The 21,820-nt window shown below is 41.3% G+C and overlaps 1 protein-coding gene across 3 annotated transcripts; it reads right to left on the bottom strand.

Moving 5' to 3' along the window:
- Positions 1-287: 287 nt before the first annotated feature.
- MAP3K8 (mitogen-activated protein kinase kinase kinase 8) lies at positions 288-21,733 on the bottom strand. Of its 3 annotated transcripts, none has more exons than XM_026060078.1 (9): positions 21,496-21,733; positions 18,235-18,359; positions 16,878-17,238; positions 13,920-14,084; positions 12,123-12,384; positions 8,307-8,413; positions 4,062-4,214; positions 3,187-3,454; positions 288-1,644 (listed from the first exon to the last, which is right to left on the bottom strand). In XM_026060078.1, exons 2-9 carry the CDS (start codon positions 18,267-18,269, stop codon positions 1,517-1,519), a joined length of 1,479 nt encoding a protein of 492 aa, XP_025915863.1. In that variant the 5' UTR covers positions 18,270-18,359; positions 21,496-21,733; the 3' UTR covers positions 288-1,516. The 3 variants fall into 3 exon arrangements, with proteins under 3 accessions (XP_025915863.1, XP_025915865.1, XP_025915864.1); XM_026060080.1 differs by having other exon boundaries at positions 3,187-3,433; positions 21,496-21,730; XM_026060079.1 differs by lacking the exon at positions 21,496-21,733 and adding an exon at positions 21,022-21,040.
- Positions 21,734-21,820: the final 87 nt, after the last annotated feature.

Here is a 21,820-nt window from a genome sequence, read left to right as displayed (position 1 = left end):
TTTTTACAGCAACCAACATCAAGACTGAAGTGCTGCATGTTACACTTGACCACTGTCCACCATTAAGGCAGACCAGAAATCCTGTCATGGTCTGATAATGAGATTTTGTCAGAAATACTCATCATCTGTGACCTGAGTCCGAAGACCTGTCAACACTGACCTTTGCCCAGCTCCCCAAAATGTGGAATGATGCATATAACGTACCTGGGCCATGACAGGGGAGGTTGGCACAAAACTGTCACAGCCCCACACTGTTTTCAAAGGTTAAAGGACAGACTGACCACGTCTCAAGGCACTGAGCTGGATTTATTCATTAGACCATATCAGTATCAAACTGGAAATCATCTGCTTAAGATCACTTGTTAGACAGGAGCAGTATTAAATAACAGATATATGAAAAAGAAACCGTGCTTCAGAACAGATTCAGTGTATAACATACATAGTATGCCATTTTAACATAAATGCTTAAAAAGAATCATCCTAAGCATCAAAGGGAGTTTTATAAAAGTTTACGTTCTCATCCCATGGGATGTACAGAACTATGCAGTTTACATAGTTTTACGATCATCCAAAACATCATGTTTCAAATGTACGAGGCACAGCAAGAACAATGTAATTCCATTTCCATAGGAACATAAACACAGCTTGTCACTAATGACACGCTTTCCAAACCATAGCACTCAAGGCAATTATACATGTGTACAGTTTTAAACCATTAAAAAGCAAGAGTCTGGAGTTTGCCCACTGTTACCAATAGGAAATAACATTTGCTCTACCCTTGAATGCTACCCAAATTATCCTTGCAGTAGCTGTAACATCGAGCGCAGCTGGAGTCGCTGCCCTGCTTTGCAAGGGCTGGCTTGCTGTGCTTCTCCCAAAGCAAAAAACAGCCAGCAAAGGATTCCCCCTGCCCAGGCAGAAGAGGGCAGAGTGCCCAACTTAGCCCTGACAGCTCAGGGAAAGTGCAAAGCTAAAACACATCTGTAACCAAGTGAGGGTTTGGCTCCAGATGTCTCTGGCTCTGGAGTCAGCTGAAGCAAGTTAGCTCAGCCTAAGGGAGGCCCTGATTCACACTGAGAATGACCACAGACTGAGTTAAGTCAAAGACTTCTAAGAAGTTTTTCACTAAGGATAGCTCAGATGGACCAGATCTTACAGCCCACGTGCTCTTTTTTTTTTTTTTTTTTTGAGAGCAATAGTTGCAAGCATATATTATAAGTCTTACAAAAGTGCAGGCCCAGCACAGGAAGATTCCCCAGATTAAGATATTCCCAGCAGTGTTCTTTCTGCCTTCTTGTTGGTCCCAGCAGACACACAAACATTGTTGCTTGGGATCAGCTTATCAGAGCCCCTAAGGGTTTAGCTTAATCATCTGTGCAATTAAACACCATTCACATTTTACAGCCTACAATGGCAATATTTTATGTACAAATTTGAAAATCAAGTCTTAAAATCAAGTTTTAAGAGGTAGAGGTCCATTTCTGACCTGCAGACATAAACCGTTACCGAGTCAGTCTTATTCTAATGCTGGTGGTCCCCTAACAATATTGAAGTAACCAGCTAGAGCTCCAAGATCTATGTAGAGTGATCTTTGCCTCTTTAGCAGGTCCGACTCATCCATGCTCCCTGTACACAATGAGGAATCTAAAAAGAAAAGAGATGAAGCATGTCATTGTTGCACAAATAGTTACATTGGTTTAATAACTGCAGACATTTTTGGAATAACTGGCTTCATATTTGCTTTTATTTATCTGTGTTTTGGAAAGCTTCATTTTTAAGCAAAACATAATATAAACCTTTTACATAAAACATAAGATACCACATCAAGTCATAACTCCAGGCAAGGAGAAACCAACTGCAGCTTTCTACTGAAAACAAAGACTGTTCAATATTTWAAAAAAAAAACCTCTCCATCATCTGGGACAGTTACACAGAGCTTCCTCATCCATTGAGCCACAGTGCCAAAGGAGAGTTTGGTACAAGAAAAAAGAAAACACCCAAACACTCTGGCTAGCTCTCTGCCAGYTGAGAATTCCCCTTCATTACGGGGGAATTTTCATCTAGACAAAAGCCATCCTTTTGTGTCGCTGGATGTGACAATACAGAACAAATCTGACACCATGAGTCTCAGATTTTTTTCTTGTGAATGAATGTATGTATTATCAGAGCTCTGAAGAAACCTTTGCAACTGCAGAACTCCCCTGAATACTTGTATAATGAGTATGCTGGAATCTCAAGCATACAAATTTGAGTTCCAGCTTAACGGCCAAATATTCTTTCATCTTCAAACGAATTGATTCAGATGGCCTGTGCCAGTCAAAGAACTGTGCACCCAACAAGGCAAAACCAGAAGAGCAATGCCATTATAGCAAGAACATTTAGAGTAGTTTAAACGTTAAGTGGTTTCATTGCAACTGCAACGACAATTATGCATTAGAGCACCAAGAACTTTGCATGGGTATCTTTTCAAATAATTATCACAGTCAAACAAACCACTTGTCTGGAATCTGTTTTTAAATGCCTTTTGCCAGGACACTCCCAACAAATTTTAGAAGTAGGAGAAAAGAATTTTGAAGCCTGTTAGCAGGTTGCTGGCATGAAATTTTCCTTGGGCTTGATATTATCTGAGGACACACTGAGGACTTTTAACTTACTAATGCACAAGGGAACTGTGGTCTATCCTACAGTGATTTTTAAGACAAATGGCTTGTATTTTACTGCTGACACTCAGAATCATTAGAGTTACGATTTTTTTGTTTGTTTGTTTTTAGGGAGGCAAAAAGTGATGGTTTGGTTGCTGGTGGCAGCGGTTGTTGGGGCTTTTGTTTTTGTTAAAAAGCAAACCACTGTTAACAATAAAACAGCGTTAGTACTGAGGAGAATTAAGGCAATTTCGTAACAGCAACCTATACTTCATAAAGAACTGTCCTGAATAACTGCCAGGGTTTTTTCATGAGCCAATCCTTCTGTAGCAGCAGAATGCAGGCTAAGTTCTTGTCCTACTGAAGTCAACGGGCGTTTTGCATAACACTTAACGAGCTCTGGCTCTGATCTCATGTGACTGAGATTTTTATTGGTCTCTTTCCAGCAGTTTTTTGAGTTTAGTTTGTTTCTAAAAACTTAGCCAAATCAAATTTTGACATAAAGTAAAATTTAAAAAGTGCAAGGTAAGACTGATACCATTACCTGTAATGTTTTCTGGCAACTGCAGCTCCTTCCTTGTGAGTAGCCTTTTTCTTTCAAACAATGCTGAGTCCAGACTCTGGCACCGTGGCTGCTCCTCCGGCGGGGGGTGCAAGGCTTCATGTTTCAGTAGGTCTGCTGCAGACAGCCTGTGATTAGGGTTCCTTTCTAGTGCTGCTTCTAGCAACTCCCTCATGGAGGTACTGCAGTCTTCAGCAATGTCCTCTAAGGGGGGAGCTTGTTTGTGTATCTGTTGGAATAAAAAGGACCACTGAAACAATTATTCCAAAAGTGATGGGAGAGGAAGTCACGGATAACCACATTAGTGGTCTGGAAATTCCCCACTTACAGCTCACCACCTTTCTAAGCAGGGCTGATCAATTACAACATAACATGTAACTGGGCAAAATCCACTTTTTAATCAGATTTTATCATAAATTTAAAAACTTGGAGCAACTCCAAACAAGTCTAAGACCTGCTGCAATGTAAATTCACCAGATTTCTGCACCACTCTGGATGAAGCAGAGATTCAAATTTGCCTGGCTCCAGGTTTTAATCTGTAACTTCTAAGCAAAACAGAAGTGCAGAGCACAGATGAGCTTGTTACAATCAAGCTTCACACTGTTCTAACCCTGTCCCTGAAGAAAACCAAGGCCTGTAAATTGTAACACAAACCACAGAGATGACTCCAGCTCAGTCTCTGTCTTCCCCTAAATGATCAAAACCCACTTCTTCCCTCCCTCCCCCAAAGCAAAAAAGATGATATCATCTCTCTGACACATATTTTGATAGTCTTTTATAAGAYGGGAGCTTTCCCAACAAGAGAACAGGAAACTCTTCAACAGAAACTGGGCTCTGGCTTTTCTAAGGACACTTACAATATAGAGGTAGGACGGATATGCAGAACGAGGGTATCTGTTCACCCAGGGTGGGATGCCAGTTTGCATATGAATAATAGTAGCTCCCATGCTGTAGATATCAGCTTTTGTTGTATGGCCTCTGCAGAGAATGACTTCAGGACTCATGTAAATCTGTGAAGAACAGTCAAAAAAGATTAATCAATAGGGGAAAACAGCAAGCAAAGACCAATCATTACATTTCGTGAGCTGAGAATCCCCCATCTGAAGGGACAAATTCCATCAGTATCTGCAGCCTGAGGACCAAGCACCAGCTGGGGAACTGATTTTCTGCTCTGCACATTATTGCAATCTCAGAGATTTTCTGGTCTGGCACCAGAACAGACTCATTCTCTAGGTTGGCCCCACAGCTCCCCGAGCTGTGAGAGGCTGAGGTTCAAGCCACTGCTCTGCTTCGCTCAGCCCAGCGGCAGGAGCCTCACAGCCCTCCAGAGCACAGGGAGTTGCCTCAATTGCTGGTTTATTTTGTGGTGGGGCCCTGCTGGCGCTGCTCCATTCTGCATGAACAAATGGACACTCATTAGGCCAAAGGGCGAGAGGATGAGTCTGCTGCTAGTCACCCAGTTAGGGTGTAGGAGTCCACGGCTCCAATCTCAGTTACATTAACTATCATACAACTCTCATGGAAGAACTGACCGATATACTCCCTTCTGTCTTCCTTACTCTCTCCCTCTCCCCCTGTTATCCAATAAACTGCACATTTGGGCATGACTCCAGGAAATGGGGTAATGAGGCACAAGCCAGGTCTTAGGCAGCACATATATTGAAAATCAGGTCTCTAAAGTCTTCCTGCATTCCCTTTCCACCAGGCTATCCTTAAAGTAGCTATTAAGGCAAGTGTCCCTCTTCCACCCTTTTTTGACCAGAAATTCCAATCTTGTCCAAACTAAGCTATGGTTTCCATCCAAACACTTCACTGAAATAGTCAGATTTGTCAAAATCCAAAAGAGGTATTCAARGCAATTCCCTGCCAGCTCCTGGCAGCTTTGCATTTAGGCTGAAGGGAACCAGACAGACAGGATGCAGGAGGCACTCCCTGCCGCTGTACAGCACCGCCACAACCCCCTGGCAAAGGCAGGAGGTTTCAACATGACATTGGCACAGCCTACAACACACTAAGTTAGCAAGCCATCCTATTTGCTTCTGGCTTCTACTTTTCCCTCACCCAATTTCCCTTTAGAGGATCCAAACAGAACTTTGATTAGATCAAGTCATCCTGCCACAAAGAATCACATTAGAAGCTATTAACTGAGACAAGGGCAGGAAATTAAATCATCACCACATAGTTTGAGTACTTTTTCTATAGATTGAGAACGGCTGTGGGGCTCATGCAGATTCCAAGGACTACTTCCCAGTAAATCACACATCATATCTGCAACTAGAACTTCAAATAGGAAGTGTGTGCAAAGGTTTAGCAGAAGTCTACATCTGCTAGTTACTCCTATCCATTGCTTTCCTCAAAACTAAGATACAAAAAGTCTGTCTGCACCTGCTGTGTGAGCAAAGAAGGGAATTTCTACCCTTTTTAAAGTGATTAGTGCACACAATGCAACTTTAGTGAAAGTAACTATGCAGAGAAAAAGCAGCTGCCTTCTTGAGGAAAAAGGATGAAACAAGAACCTGTCTGGGATTCTAGCCAAATTGTGAAAAACAGTCAAGATGCACCTTGATTGCACAGGGACAGAAGCAAAGATCAAATGTGCACCAAAGCTGTGACTTCAGATTGATTCAGACTGACCCAGGGCTGTGTTGCTGCCAGAGCAGGCAGCCGAGCTCCCACATATCTTCCTCTTCACACGCCTGCCTTCTGCTGCCACTAGCCCTTGTCTACCAGTCAGACCAGAGACACAATCTGGCTAAAAACTAGTCCTTTTCTTCCTGCTAGTTTTACTTTAGCATTTCTGAAAATAATCATGCCCTCAAATTTGATTAAGCTCAGTGGACAACTATTTCCCCTTGAATGTTTGTAACGGAAGCTTACGCATTTTATCAGTGACAAAAGCATAAGAGAAAGTGTAGGAAATGCCTCGAAAAAGCATTTCCTGCACAGCACTTTCATCACAAGCATCATTTTTGTGCTGCGTGCATTGTACATATACTGTTCAGAAAACCCAGCTCTTTCATGTTACACAAACTAAAAAATTTAACTGTCCTTCAATCATTCTGCCCAGCACTGCAACTTATTCATTTTCATAACCACAACGAAGATTCGCTACACTCAGCCCTTCCTTGCATTAGGAGTGAATGAAAATCCTAAACTCTCAAAGGAAGGAGAACATGCATAGGAGAAATATAACTTCTATTGTCACTTCCTTCATGGAAACCAGTCCCAGTCAACATCAGACATAAGATAAGCCAGGCAGTTCACAGGCATGACTCTGTATGGCAGTGGTGGCTCATCTGCACAGCCACGGGCAAAAAGAAACAGCACTCCTGGACAGTCACGCCACTTCTCTAGGCTGCACAATGCAGGACGCAAAGCTCAGAGGACCTTGGCTTAGCAGCGGGGATCTCACTTTGAAAAATCAAGAGAGAAAGGCAGTGCTATCAAAGATTAAAAGGGCATGTCTGGGTGACTAGATTAGGCTGCAGACACAGGCACTGTGAAGAGGAAGATGACGACCAGAAGAAAGTATGGTATGAGACTCTTTTTCTGAGCAGAAAATCCTGTAGGGTAGCCTGCATGATGTTCCTAGAAGTCTTCAACTGGCATTTGAAAATCTCCTTTCCCAGTCCTCTCTCTGCAACCTAACTTCTGATTCTTGATGCTGCAGTAAAAACTGGAGTGCAAACTCCAAGAATTAACTACCTCTCTGCACCACTCCTATCCCCAAAGAAAGCAAAACCCATGTACCCACATGTTTAGGGATTGTGTGGACTGTCCAGTTTCTGAGGACATGACTGTAGGCACTCAACAGTGCAGAGTCATTTTCTTCCTGCTAAATGAAGACTAAGTGTGTTTTGCAATTGCTCTCTCCAGCATGAACTTGGCCTAGCCTCCAAGAGCCAGGAATGGATCATCATCAGTCCACTCCAAAAACCTGGAAATTTTCTATCTACACACATCTCCAACCTTGGGAAATTCCCTGTCAGGGCTTCCATCTCGTTCCCACAATTCTGCTTATTCTCATTAACAGCACATAAAAATCAAAGCACAAGTGAAATGCCAAAGAGCATGCTACTTTCAGTACAGTGAGCAGTTTAAGTTCTTGACTCCTCTGACGAGAAAGCCAGTGAAAACAAATGTTCAAATATTTTCCCCAACATCTTAAAACCAAATAAAAGAACAAGCCTGACATCCTGTAAAACCTTAATTTACCCTACTTTTTCGAGGAGTGAAATGTTCTCTTGTCAGTTATAAGTGTATCTCCTCTAAACACATGCCTGTGCTGTGGAAGACTAATGTTAAGTGCCAGCATTTCAGCTGAAATGTTTCCTGTAACCAACCCTCTCTGGCAAAAGAAAGCAAAGCCACATTTGCAGCAGCTAGCCAAGCTAATTGCTAAAGCTCCAACGCTTCGCATGAGAGTAGCCTCAGTGGCATGCAGGAAACTCTGTGCACGTTCAGAGTCCAAACCATGACAGATACTCAAAAGGCCCTCRCCTCCATCACTGTAATCTCTAAACATCTCACCAGATAATCATCAACTGCACAATACATAACCCCCATAGAACGGGAGGGTTACGTACAGATGGGAAACAGAGCTTAGAAATGCTAAGGGACAAAACCCACAGGTTTGCAGTTTCTGCAGTTTCAAAGGAGGAGTCAAACTACTGCGTTGAACTGGTCATCCAAGCCCGTATCTGACATCTCAGAAGAAAACTTTGATAGAGCAAAGAAACAAATTCCAGTCTGGAGAGTCTTCAGCTAGCAGCTGATTCACTGCAAACAGCCTTCCTCAGAGTACTGTTCCTGCCATTGACTTGAGAGGTTCCCGATTTCCTCCTTGACTTCAGATTTAATGATCATTAATAAATAGGACTGTTGAGAAGGTAATACAGCTCTCAAAATATAACACCTGATTCACCATTCAGCAAGTTGAAAATTAAAATCTGAGATGATCAAAAGTTAAAAACAAACATTAAAATAAATTATTATAAAACCTTTCTACCTAAGCATCTACCTTTTAGCTCCAAATTTGAGGCTGAGCATCACAGCAATTGTAGTGAAGCAACATAAGGATTTTTGTCCCTCCAGCTTCTTACCTCTGTTCCTCTAAGGTCTTTGGGATAGTAAATGTCTTCAGTCATTTGAACGCTTAGGCCAAAATCCACCAAAACAGCCTTAGTTGACATAAAAACAATATTGCTTGCTAAAAGAAAAGCAAAAATGACAGTATTTTAGCTTCTAGCTTCCTGGGAAATTATTTTACAACACGACTGTTTCATTTAGATGTTAGTCTGAAACGGGAGATTAGCGTCCCTACAACCAACACAGTCATTCTACATAAATTATATCTTAGAAATCAAACTGGAGTGGTTTGTGTAACAGGAGAACCAATACTTGGTCATTTTCCTAATTAATAAAAAAAAAAAGGTAAAAAAAAAAAAAAAGGTAAGGGTTTTAAAAAAAAARAAAAAAAAAAAGGCTGAGGGTAAGGGAGGAAGGTGGAAGACTGGTAGACCATTTCCCAGCATAGCTAGTCTCCTGCCTGGCTATGATGATCTTTCATGGTCTCCGAGGTTGACTGCATGCTGCACAGGTCTTGCTACGAGCAAGCATAATTCTTGGTCACCAAGAGACTTCTTTATACTAATAATTTAAACAAAGACAAAACTAAATAAGAACTCAAGTCCCTCCACAGCATCCACACCAGGCTCTTGCATGGATCAGGAACAGTGGCTCAGTATAAAGACAGAAGCTAGACTACCACTGTAAAAGTAATAAAGACTGGRACTTCCGAACTCCCACTGAGTTTCAGCAATATCTAGGAGCTAAGTTCACTTTCCTTCATAAATCTCTGCCTAAGGCACAACTCTACTCACAGGTTTTCTTTACAGCTGTATGTCTGATCAAAGATTTACGAAGTTAATGCTCTGTGTAAGCCTTGAAAAATTCACAAATGTTTGTTGTCTTGGAAACCACGGACAAATGAAGTCCCCAGGTTATTCAACAAAAACATAACACTCCCTCCAAAGGAAACTGTGGAGTCGGATCATTTTCTGTCTTGATAGTTATTCATAATTTTTATAAAATTTTCTTTAGGCAAATTAAAAAAAAATCCCCATTCAAATGTTTTCACATTCAATTTCATCCCACAGTCTAGTTGTATGTGCAGAAAGCACTTTGCACTTAAAAAGAGTTGTGAAAAATATTTTCTTCTAAAAGTGAATTTTGTTTACCAAGAACATAATATGCAAAAGCATGCCCACCATGACCATACAGTGGAAAGAAAACAGACTTTGATTTCAGCTGTCCTGTTTCCTGAAATAATCTTTCAGTTATTTGCCTACTTACAAGTTTCTTCTCTAGGTGCTACAAAATTATGTAAATACATTTGTAATTTTAGGCATAACTTTGAAGATACAAATTTTAAACACCACATGCAAGATGATGCAGAATCTAACACTGTCGTAAAGGCAACAAGTTCTGCTGTATACTTGCAATTGCACTCAACTCCAGCTTCAGTCTGGGAAACAGCAAGAGCTTGAATCTTCTAACAGGGCCAGCTCTGTTGAAAGGTATCCAGCAATTCTTCCTTTTGCCACAACTGAAAATACCCAAGGCTGATTCTAGGCTCGTTCAAGCAAGTGGATGTGCTACTGCAAACTTTAATGGGCTTTGGACTAGGTCTCCCCACCCACACCAAATAACTTTATGATTTAACAGCTTCCCATCCAACAGTTAAAATAAGCTGCAGCACTGAGCTATTCCTCAGAGCAAAAAGTCCTACAATATTTGAAGGAAATCTTTCTCTCACCAAAATCCCCAATATCCTCCTTTGTCAGCAGAATAGAGACTCGATAGGAGAGGACATGGACAGCAAAGGATGAGAGATGTTTGGATCACAGCCTTTTCCATTGAGTCCTCTGGGTGAGGAAGAAGGAGCAGCATCCCTGCTTGCACTCCCCCAGGACAGCCCGGTTTCCTCTGGCTGGCGCAGCCTTGCCAGGCAGCTGGGTTTTCGCCCAGGTATGCAGTTGGAGCGCACCCGACACCACTAAGAGTGCGGGTTACCCAGCTCGCACCACTCAAAACAGCTCCCTGCAGCGATACCCACAGGCCACGGGTGGGAGCGCTCTGTGGCCTGCATTTGCATCCAGACGCAACAGGCAAGCCTGAGCCTGCAGCTTCAGAGTCAGGTGGGACCTAAATCCATGATTCTGCCAAAAAAGGGTGCTCAGAGACCTGAACTGCCCAAAAAGCAAGATTAGTTTTCAGCCAGACCAGTTCTCTCCTCCATCTCCCTGCATAACCCCACGTGTGACAGCGAAGGTACCGAGCGAAGGTGGGAACGCGGGGTAAAGAGGAATCGCTCCGTCAGGGACGGCACAGACTGAGGGCAGATGAGGCAGGGCTCACGACGCGTGCGGGCAGCGGGGCGAGCACCCAGGCCATTGCTCCCTCCAACCCCCCTCAGCAGTGCCAGGAGGACTAACCAGCCACAGATCACCAGCCCTGCAGCCTTTACAGAAACACACCTTGGGAAATTCCCCCAATTTTTCCTAAGAGACATGAAAATAAGCCTTACGCTCTCTTTTTGTTTGGTTGACTACAGGCCTTTTTGTTTCTTTCTAAATTCAATCCTTCTCTCGTACCTCTTCCTCCCCTCTCTGCACACCTCAGACCAGTGCAACACCTCACCACCTCACATCCCAGGCTTTGTACTGACAGGCGGACGTGGTGGTCACCAGCCCTGAGCTGTTTCTGTCCTTCTAAGCCAGCAGCAGTAATGCAGAAAAATGCTTGCAAACTTGAAAGGTACTAATGTCTTCCCAGTTCCCAGCATGTCAGSTCTTTTATCCGCTATCTAGATGTAGTAGGATGGTTTTTTTCCTGATTTGGTTTGGAACCTTTTAACTAACTCCATTATTACGCCAATTACTATAAATTACTATGAAAGATACTTATTACAAGTGAGAAAGCACAACTGAAGGGAAAACTATTCAATTTTATAGTTGCCAGGGTTTCAAAGGCTTACTTCTAAGTACTGATCCATACTAACTAAAAAATATATATATATACAAAACAAAGATCAAAGTTTAGTAATTCCTGATATAATCATCTTCTGTCATCTATTTACTGTAACATTTCAGTCTGAATATTTCTATCTTATAATTTAAACCCTCAAGTTTAGCAAAAACAAACTTGCAAAAGAGATGCATCTTGATTAGAAGTACTGCTATTGGAAAGGCAGGCAGGGTTTATCTGTCTGCAGCAAGGATGGTTGCTTGGAGAAACAGTATTTAATATTAAGTGTAACACATTAAAATTAAATTTTAAAACGAGTCAATATTTCTCTATTACATTTATGTGTAACATCAATATATTATTGAATATTCATACTTGTTAACACCTGGAGGGGTTTTTTTTGAATAAACATATACTAAAATTTGCAGTAACTGTTGAAAGAAAAAAAACAATGAAACAAGTTACATATTTAGTTCCAAAGTGGAAACAAACTGAGGAACAGCCAGTCACACACAAACACAAAACTATTAAAAGAAGAGGGTACAAAGGGAAGGTTGGCAGAGCAACATTCAGGATAAATTTACAGGGAAGAGGGAAACGTCTTCCATAAAACCTACTGATAATTTTGCTTGATTTCTTTAGGTTTTTATTTCAAATTGAGTTGCTCAAGAAGGGAAAAGGAACTATGACTTCCAAATACCATGCCTACTAAAGTGAACTAATAGAAAGCGTTATCCTAAGAACTGTTATCCTAAGAACCTGATGCTGTTTGTTGAACAAYACATCATTTCTCCATGCCTCCCTCCCCATGACACGCCTACCACAGTACCAGGCTCTTTACTGGAGCCCCAGCCTAACATGGGACACCCTGGGCAATGGAACACACGTACGTTTGATATCGTGGTGGATAATCCTTTTGGAGTGGAGAAAGTCAAGTCCTTTCAGGATATGCTTTGTCACCCAAATGATTTCAAACTCTCTCATAGGCCCACAGCTCTCGAGCTTTTCCATGACAGATCCTCCCTCTCCAGCTTCCATGAACAGATGGATAGTCTCATCCCACAGAATAGCACCGTACAATTCAGCAATGTTTTCATGACGGAAACAGGCCTGTATTTCAACATCTGATGGTTTGAACTGTTCCACTGGGACCTACAACATTGGAATAAAACCACATGAAAGCAGGTCCAAAACCAGGTTATCTGTACTAATATTAGTTTTCCTATAGATTAAAATGGGAGAAGGAAGAAAAGCACCTCTATCCACTTGTTAAAATATGAAGCTTAATTTTGATCCTGTGACTTGTTCTTCCTTTCCAATTCAGACACATCCTGTTTAAAGTTGAGAGTTTTTGGAATCATGCCCAAAGAAAAAGTGCAATCTTCCAGAAAAAGCAATGTAGCAAGAGCTATTCCCGTCAAAATCTGGCGGTTACGCAAAAGCTCTATGCAAACTTCCTGGTGAAGGAGATAAAAAATCCCATTGCTTTTTCAATTAGCTCTGTGCCGTCTCATCTGCTCCACAAGAACGATACACTCATTTGGCACGTGGAACAGTACTTGCAGTAAAGAAACACTCAGAACAGTCTACAGACTGACTGTGTTCAGGATCATTAGTGACCTTGGTCAAATCCTGATCAGCACTGCTTTATAGGTTACGTGAAGTGAAGTTTGCTTTTACATGAGCACTCATCAATACTGTGTTTCTTTAAAAAGTACTGATGGCAGATAGTTAAAACAATACCAGGCAGCGTTTGCTTGCAGACAGAAAGGTTGCTGACCACGCTTTCTACTTCCCTCCCCTCAGACTTGTGGTTGTGAGCCAGGTAACAGTTTAATACTTTTACTATAATGAGAAATACTGTTCATACTTCTAGAAGCGTTAGGGACCTTTAACTCTGCGGTGTGTTATGCAGGAGCGGCATGCTACATTTGTCGCCATGTGGATATGCTGGGTGCAAGAGGAAAAGGACCTACAACTGCCTCTCCCAGCTTTTTCACACACAGAAGTAAAGCAAATGCTTATTCACATGTGCTGGAATATTGAGCACTGCTCCACAGCTGAGCTTTTACTAGCCCTAAATATTTACTACTTAATTCAGCATAGCACTTTGAACAAAATGCTGGCTCGCAGAAAAACAGGGAGCTGCTCAGCAATTCTCTTCAGGCATGTCACAGCCTTCTGCTCAGCTGGGGCACAAAACAGGAGGAGACTTGCATATGAGCTGAGCTCTCACGGACTTTAATGGCACTAGAATAAAGAAAACTTAATTTTGAAGGCCCCAGTTAAGGATGAGATCCCCAAACCACCTGCAGCAACAGGGTTTTGTTATCAGCTTCTGTGGGGACAGGATTTCATGTCGATGTTTCACCACAGCAAGTACTGCAGAGACTGTACCCCAGAGCTGTGGCTGGGCAGCTACAGACACTTTCAGCTACTGTCAGGATGCTGAAACTTTTGAAGTCTCAGATCCAAACAATGAAAGCAAATTAACAGTTAAAAAAAAAGTGCAAGTCCAAGTATTAATTGTAGAACATTTTTCCTACCTTTACTGGCCTTGGTAGGCCAATAAAACCAAGGTGATAACCAGCTAACAATGGAATTCAACGCTCGCAAATTTCAAAATACACTGCGTGTACCATGCTATACAATGTTTGCTCAGAGAGAAAACCACTGAACTAACATACCAGTTTGCATGCCATTCGTTTTTTGGTTTCTCTGTCTTGGGCTAGGTACACCTTCCCAAAAGCTCCCCGAGGAATAAAGTCAGAGCCAATATTCCTGTAAGTCAGCTTCCATGGAAACAGGAGCACATCTGAGTCAATTTGATAGCGCCCATTCTTGGGTGTAATCTATAAAGTAAAAAGAAAAAAAAAAAACACTGAACACATTGAAGTTAAAGCTACTTCAATGCTAATTTGGTACACGTGGTGGAAAAAAAAAAATCACTTATGTACGTGTACGATGCACAYGCTCTGTTCAGCTGTCTTTATTTAGAAACAGCAAATGGGAACAGCATGTGAGGTGTGGCGTTCATTCACAGCGCAGGCATCCACGTTTCTCTCCAGTGACTAACTTACAAAGTGTAAGTTGCAATTAATTGTCTTGAAACAACAACAACAACAGCAGCAGGGTTAATGAAATTACCCACCTCTTGTTATTAGGCTTACCTGCACATGTTTGTTCTTCCTGTAATCTGCTAACTTGTTATGCCACATACCTGTTACTCACAGGCTATCTTATATGATGTGAGCAAGAGTTTCAGCATTTCCTAACACCGCATGTACTCCTGGGGGAACACATCTTAGCTTTCCATCTTGTATCAGAATTTCTGCTGCTTAGTAAAAGGTCAAAGAAGTCTGCTTCGATTTCACCAGCCATCCTGCTACACTTCTACACTACAGCTCAAAAAAGAGCAGTAGTCACACTGCCTGCTTTAGGGAGGTAATGTGAGCGGTTTAGGTTCTCTTTACTGCCGACAGGGTGAGGAGGGCTCCTCCAGAAAGCCATTCAGAGCACCTACGTGAGTCTCTTGCTCCGAACCTTCCTCTAAAACAGCTCCTTCCTTCTGCGCATGACAGAGGGACCAAACTCCTAACTACTGCAATGTTAGTACTGCTTTAGGTTTAATATTATTTCTTAAGCCTTTAGCTGAAAAAACATTACAAGAATTAATAACATTTCTTGTGAATATGTTTCTAATTAATTCAGGGATATACAGTATTACCAGTATCCAGAATATTGTTAACCTGTTTACTGCTACTTAATCAAGATTCTTAACTCAAAGATATGTAAATGCAGATCAAGGATATTTATCATTCGATGTCTTTACACAGTCTCACGTACTCAGATCTTCAACTGCTTCCTAACGTTAGGAAGGTTAGAGTATTGTTTTTAGATTTCTTTCTAAGATGTCATGCACATAATCTCCCTGTGTTTTAATTACCTTTGTGTTTTTCAATTAGGAAAATATTTGACAACTAAAACTGTCATTTGTGACTAGTCTCTAATTTAGAAAGTTAATTCTCAGAAATTCTAAACTGCTAAGGGCTGGGGCAGTGGTGGTGTATTTTTATTATTTTGTTTATGACATGCAGAATGAGCCTCCCATCTAATTATCAGAACCAAGGTAAAGCCTGTAACAATCTGTGCATCTTTCCTGCAAACTTCTGTGTTTCGAAGGGCTGAGAGCAGCTGAGCCACATGGGCTACATCTATTCTGGTTAATAATATAGACCAATTGGAGTGGATTACAGAGTGAAAGAGAGCCACCAATGTCACATTGTTCACATTTCAGGAAGGCTTGGTGTTCACTGGTGGCTGGAGAGCATCTCCCAGTTTAGTTTCAACTAAATTCAGCTTGTGTGCTCAAACACCCTTCAAATGTGAGCYGCAACATGGTCAGTGGGGGTCATCAGGCAATCAGAAACACACGCTGGATCCTAAATAAATGCTATAAATATTTCCAGCGTAGGTGCACTCACTGAGATGCATCTGAAAGTAATGCCCTGCCTCCAATCCTCAGCTGCCCAATGGGTCACATGCACCTAATAATACTTAGTTCATACCAATTGTATGCATCTATATAAGTAATATGCAAGCAAAACAACCGCAAGTAAGTAGAAGAGCATCTGTCCTAAGTACGGAAAACATTTGATGTTGGAAAGTGTCACTTCAGTGTTAGAGTTTAAAAAGTGACTGTTTTGCAACACCGCAATATTCCCTGCAAGTCAGAATAAAACAACACTCTGCTATTTCACACTTGAGTAAACAGTAAGCCTAACAAGGAACCAATGCTCACATAAAAAAAACCATATTGCACAGAAGACACGTAAGATAATAGATTTAGAATATATTAAGAAACTAAAGCAGCAGGACAAAGGTGTTTGCACAAACTTGCATTTCATGATGTTTTTTCTTTCCAAAGCAACTGATTTTTAACAGAAGTGCAAAGACACTAATTTCTACAGATGCTTGTAGAATACAAAACATTTTAGGGAAAAAAATAACATATCTCAAAACACCATAACTATGCTAGTATGTAGCAGCATATGACATTATATAATATAGTAATTTTGAAAGTCAGAGTTGATACTATACATCATTTCTCTTTGTATTACCTCTTTTTACAACATTTTGTCCAGAGACAGTGAGTGAATTCAGCAACTCTACTAACATAGATCCTAAACCTTTACTTGGGAGTTTTGCGTAACGGACTCTGTTACTGTATGGACGAAAGGCACTGGAAAACCCTTATTATCTCCTAAGCCCTTCCTGTATGCCATTACAGCTGTGGCTTTTTCTCTTTTACTGAGTGTCTCAAGTTTGTCTTCATGGTTGGAAAGTGTTTTCTSATCTTCAGGGATACCAAGAGGCAAACGTACAGTGGATCTTTCAGAACAAAAGACCTTTTTCCATGGGTACCTGAGATTGCAGGGGCTAGACTTGATGGCCTCAGAGATGCCCTCCAGCCCCACGTTCCTGCAGGGAACGACATTCTGACTGTGACTCCTGAGACTGGGGGTGATCTTTATTTAGATTCATGAATCACTTCTATCAACTAACAATAACTAACTTTTTGTTTTTTAAGTTAAAAAAAAAAAAAGAAAAAAAAAAGAGAGAGCGAGAGAGAGAGACAGACATACCATATTCAAGAGGATTCCAGATTCTTGCTGTCGGCATCCTTTACATTGTTTTGCAGTGTTGGACACCTGATTTGCAAAAGCAAGCAAATCTTCCACAGTCCCATATTTGACACATGACATCAAAGAAACATCCCTTTCACAAAACAGTAAAGATTCTGCACGTTCTTCATTTTGATTTGCCTCTCCACACATCGTAATTATGCTGTCTTCATAAACTGCAAGGTCCCCATCTGGATAAAGGTTTTCCATGATGTCTATCACCTCAGACATATTTAAATTAGTTAGCAACAACTCAATTTCCTCTTTGCTATCACTACCAGTGCTCATATACTCCATTACTGTCCGCTTTGCAAAACCACTCCTGAAAAAAAAAAGAGACAAACAAACTTGAAATCACTTCATCTAAAGTTGTTTTGGCAAAGCAAGAACAAAAGCTCATCATTATATAGTTAGATTTAAAATGAGTATATTGCATTATGAAAAAAAAGTCATGATAAGTAGACTGGGTGAAGAGGAGATAGAAAAAAACAAAGTCTTTATTAGTGGAATTTTGTTTGAAAGTTATTAGTGAACATCTCCAATCATGCATTCTTGGAATTTTCTTTATCAAAGATTTTCACTAGAGGTGCTGGCACAACAAGTAAGCACGAACTAGTTATATTTTGCTGGATTATGCAAAAATGAAGAAGCATCCTTAATACAGATGAGACTATATAGAAAGCAATGGAATAGGAAAAAAAAAAAAAAAAGAAAAACAAAATTTCACGTCCTCACAAACTAATAACTTTTGCTGTAAGAGTGGATTCATCATTTTGAAATGGATGACAGAGATATAGGTGTACTAAACAAGTTTATCCCCAAATGTTCTCGAGCAACTTATGCGATGTGTCCACAAAGAGGAGAAAGTCATGCAGCAAGACCATTACAGTAGCAAAAAAGCATCTGTTAGTATCATCGCACAATGCACARGTAAGCCACCAGCTGAAATACACCACCCATTTTGGGGGGGCATTACTGACCAGAACTGGATTTCAACTGGAATTTTCACCCGTTTAAGAAGAAAATCAGAAACTGACTTAGCATAAGAGCAAAGAGCTTTTGAAGCAGTTTCCATCAGTTTGTTCTGCCCTCATTATTTCTAACAATAACTTTTAAGATAGATCTTGACCATTTTGTTAAAAGAGGACTTTAATGACAGGAAACTGGATTCAGTGTCCCAAGAAGTCCCCTCCCATCCCAGGTTCCTAACAGGAGCCAGAGAGAGTTTTGTATTCAAGTTAAAAACATATATCCATAGTCAGTCATTAAAATACTTATACAAATAGTTTTCAACATGCAAATTTCAATGAATGCTTACCTTATATTTATCCCGGTTACATCACACAAAAACATCAAAAATGTCTCAATATAATCCCTCAAGTTGTCACGTATCTTGAACCCGTATTTACCAACGACGATAATTTCACAGTGTTCTGTAGCAGTCTATTAAAAAAGCAAAACAAAGTAAAGTAATGGCAGACCTGCTCAAGCAGAAGGACTGGCCTCTACCCATATGATCACTTACTTCACAGGCTTCATGGAAAGAAAAACTAATAATCACAACACCAAGAAAATAGGGGATTTTTTGCAGAAAGAAAAAAAAAAAGACAGCTCAAACAAGAATCAAGCTACTGTATGGTCAGCTAGATTTCCAAGTAGTAGTGAAAAATAAGTTTTCCATAGTAAGCTTCTGAGTTTTATTCTCTCTGTGTGATGCTTGCAAGTAACAAAGAAGAATCTCCTTTTCCTCTAGCAGAAGTGAGTAGAACATATCCTATTTACAGAGCTCTCATTTCCCATTTTCATAATCCACTGCAAGCACCTATTTGGGGCAAAAGACAACAAGCAGAAAAAAAGATACTTAAGAAAGAAAGAAAGAAAGAAAGAGAAAGAAAGAAAGAAAGAAGCACAACCTATCTATCTCAAGGACAAATAGCAGACTCAGTCCCCTGGGGCCACGAAGCAATGCAGTTTACCTAGGTGCAGTCTCTGGTTTTGATCACTATCTTCCTCACCCTCCCCACAAGGACATAGAACCTTCGTGGCACATATTTCTCATGGGTTAGAGAGTATTTACGTCAGCTCTAACGTTGAAGAAAACTGAGTAAAATGATGTGGCTGACTTGGCAAAGAAATTCAGACCATGTGCTGCAAGTTCGAAAGGTAGGGCAGGAAAACTGCAGACACGGTGCACGACAAGGCCAGGGTACATCGTGCCGTGCCCCTTGCCAAGCCCTGGGGTGAAGGTGTCGGGGCGGCACCATGCCCCCCTCTTCCCCCCGGACAGACCTGGTTAATGAGTGTCACCAGCACTCACACACACCAGTTCACCCAGTGTCAAGTAAATGCAACAACACCCCTGGCATTAGGGAAGCGGTAGCAGGAAAACTTGTGGTCATTATCATTAATTTAGCAGAATTTGTATTTGGGGTGGTGAGAGGGGTCAGGGTTTTTTTACAACCTAGACAGCAAGAAATAACAGAAGCGAACGGTGTTTTCTAACCTGCAACATCCCACCTTCATGCTCTATCCCCAAATTAGAGGCTTTTAGAACAGCCTGAAAGTGTTTACTCTTTATAAAGGAGATTTATATCTTTCTCCATAGCAGAACTTTTATTCATTGCTTTTTGATGCTGAATTGATGGGGGTGGAGGGAAAAGAAACACTCAGTCCAGTCATAAGAGGAACTAAGAGACTGCATGTGAAAAGTAAGGTAAGTCAGAAATAAGTTCTAAGGGACTTTCTGAAAAAGAATATGAGCCTGCATAAGTTTTAGTCTTCCTTGGATATAGACAAGTCAATAACATGCCTATAGTAACTCACTTTTTAATAGCATTTTCATGCATAAGAAAATTGTACAGTTTAGACCAAATGCAGCTTTCCCTCAGTGCCAACTCTGCTTTGTTCCTCAAAACGTTCCCAAACTACAGCATGTTACTAATATTATTCTCAACAGTGGCACTACTACCCACAAAGGTCTGAATAATTAGAATAAAGTGATTATAACCAGCTTATTCTCAGTTTTATGCCTTTAGTGCTTGAAAACAGCTGCAAACCCTTCATTTTTCCTATATCTAGTAAATTCCAAATACTACATGTTTACACAGTGAGAACAGTTTCTAGACTCTGTAAAGTTGTGGGTTTTTTTAATTGTGCAGCAATCTATGGATCACATTTCCACCACTGGCAAAGGCTGCCCATTTGCCAGCAGTGAATTCATTCTCCCTTTCCTCCCTAGAATTTTGTACTAATATCTGCACTGAGCACTTTAATAATGTTCTAAATCATTCTATACAATCCAAGTGATTGAAGAATTTAAGACACTAAGTATGTTTTATTTAAGTTCTCAATGAAAAAAATCTGTTTTTACCTACAGTGGAAAAAGAAAACTAAATGTAAGCACTTAAATCAGTTGATAAAGCACAAGATTCTTTCTCTGCCTCTGTCGTCATTTCAACATCATCACATGAGCAATCAGCACGCGAAGAGTTTATTTCTCTATTTGTCATGAGTAGCTTTTCCCTGAAAAWCCTTTTTCTGAGAAGACCATTGCTTGAAAATGTCTTTGCATGCCATATTAAAGGTCATAAGGTTAACTAGATAGCCTATTCCTCTGAGCTCCTGCAGGATTTTTTTCCTGTGTCAAAACAAATAACAACATTTTAAAAAGTCTGCACAGACTGGCTCAACACAATCATATACCTATATAAAGATTTCTTGTATTGTTTTTAATAATTTTGTGGTCTGATTGCATGCAGTTAACCATCAGTGGTGACAAAAATCCATATCTGCTTTTAAGAAAACTATTGACCGACCTTGAAAAACACAATCCCTTTCAAAAAAGTCTGCTGTTAAGTAACAAAAAATTTCAACAATTTCAATTTCTACATAATTTTAGACTTTCCCGGGGCAGGGGGGAGGACTTCTAATGCTTACAGTGGCAAAAAGTTTATCTCCAGTAGGAACCAATTCACTGATCTCCTTTTCGGTCTGCAGATGCAGAGTCAGTTAAACTAGGGAGGAGAACAGGTGCTAGAGATTAAATGATTTCAGCAGCAAATATCATGCTGTTCAAGAGGCTGACAGCAATAAGGAAACTGCCCACCTAAAACCTTGGGAATCTATTGTCTGACGGACAGCAAGCTGGAAGAGCAGCAGCAGAAGAGAGGAGGAAGAGGAGGAAGAGGAGGAGGAGCAGGAGCGCGGCGTCCCGCAGCAGCCGCCGCCGCCGCCGGCCGAGGAAGCCCAGCTCCTTCCCAGCCACATCTCCCTCGCACCACGGCGGGAAGCCGGCAGCTCTCCCGGCTGCTAGAGCGGCTCCCAGCAGCGGGGCAGCCCGTCTCCCCGCGCACACGCCGCCTGCCGTCGCTGAACTCAGCAGCGGGCCCCAACCCAAGCGCCTTCGCCCCGTAACATCCTCCGCGCAGCGATCTCCACGGCAGCCCGACTGCAGACACGAACTAGAGCGCTAACTCTCCGCCTCCTTGATGCTGGGGCACCAAGCTATAGAGCAGTAGCGCTGTGGTCCCTTTAAAATAAATAAATAAATAAATAAATAAATAAAATGGGTTTACCCTACATTTTAGAGGGAAGCACTCTGGAGTGTAGGCTCCATAACGAGGGCTCAGAGCTGACAGCTCGGCCACAGGCTGAAAAGCGTCCGGGGCTTATCAGGGCTTTATCAGCTGGAACAGCACGTTAACTCGCTAACTCAAACCGCAAGCTCGTCAGTAACAGTATTAAAAAGTTTGTTGCTTTCCGATATACCGCCTTCCTGAAAAAATCCTCAAAAAAGCAAACAAAAAGGAGTATTTTTTCCCCTCAAACGTCCGTCCAAACCCCGAGCACGCAGCGCGGCGGGCGCGCCCCGCAGCCCCCCCGGAGCTCAGGGCGCCGCGGAGGGA

The sequence above is a fragment of the Apteryx rowi genome, unplaced genomic scaffold (assembly GCF_003343035.1).
Source record: "Apteryx rowi isolate R43461 unplaced genomic scaffold, aptRow1 scaffold_164, whole genome shotgun sequence".
In the NCBI taxonomy this organism is placed as follows: domain Eukaryota; kingdom Metazoa; phylum Chordata; class Aves; order Apterygiformes; family Apterygidae; genus Apteryx; species Apteryx rowi.
The sequence above is the reverse complement of the archived record's forward strand: the minus strand, read 5'-3'. Positions and strand labels throughout refer to the sequence as shown.

Coding starts and splice junctions, on each gene's coding strand:
- MAP3K8 (XM_026060078.1), bottom strand. CDS start 18,269: ATGTTTTTGTGTGATGTAACCGGGATAAATATAAG. Junction 8,414..12,122: donor TATCCACCACGATATCAAAC/GTACGTGTGTTC, acceptor CTTTTCTTTTAG/CAAGCAATATTGTTTTTATG. Junction 3,455..4,061: donor ATCCGTCCTACCTCTATATT/GTAAGTGTCCTT, acceptor TAATTGTTTCAG/TGGTCCTTTTTATTCCAACA.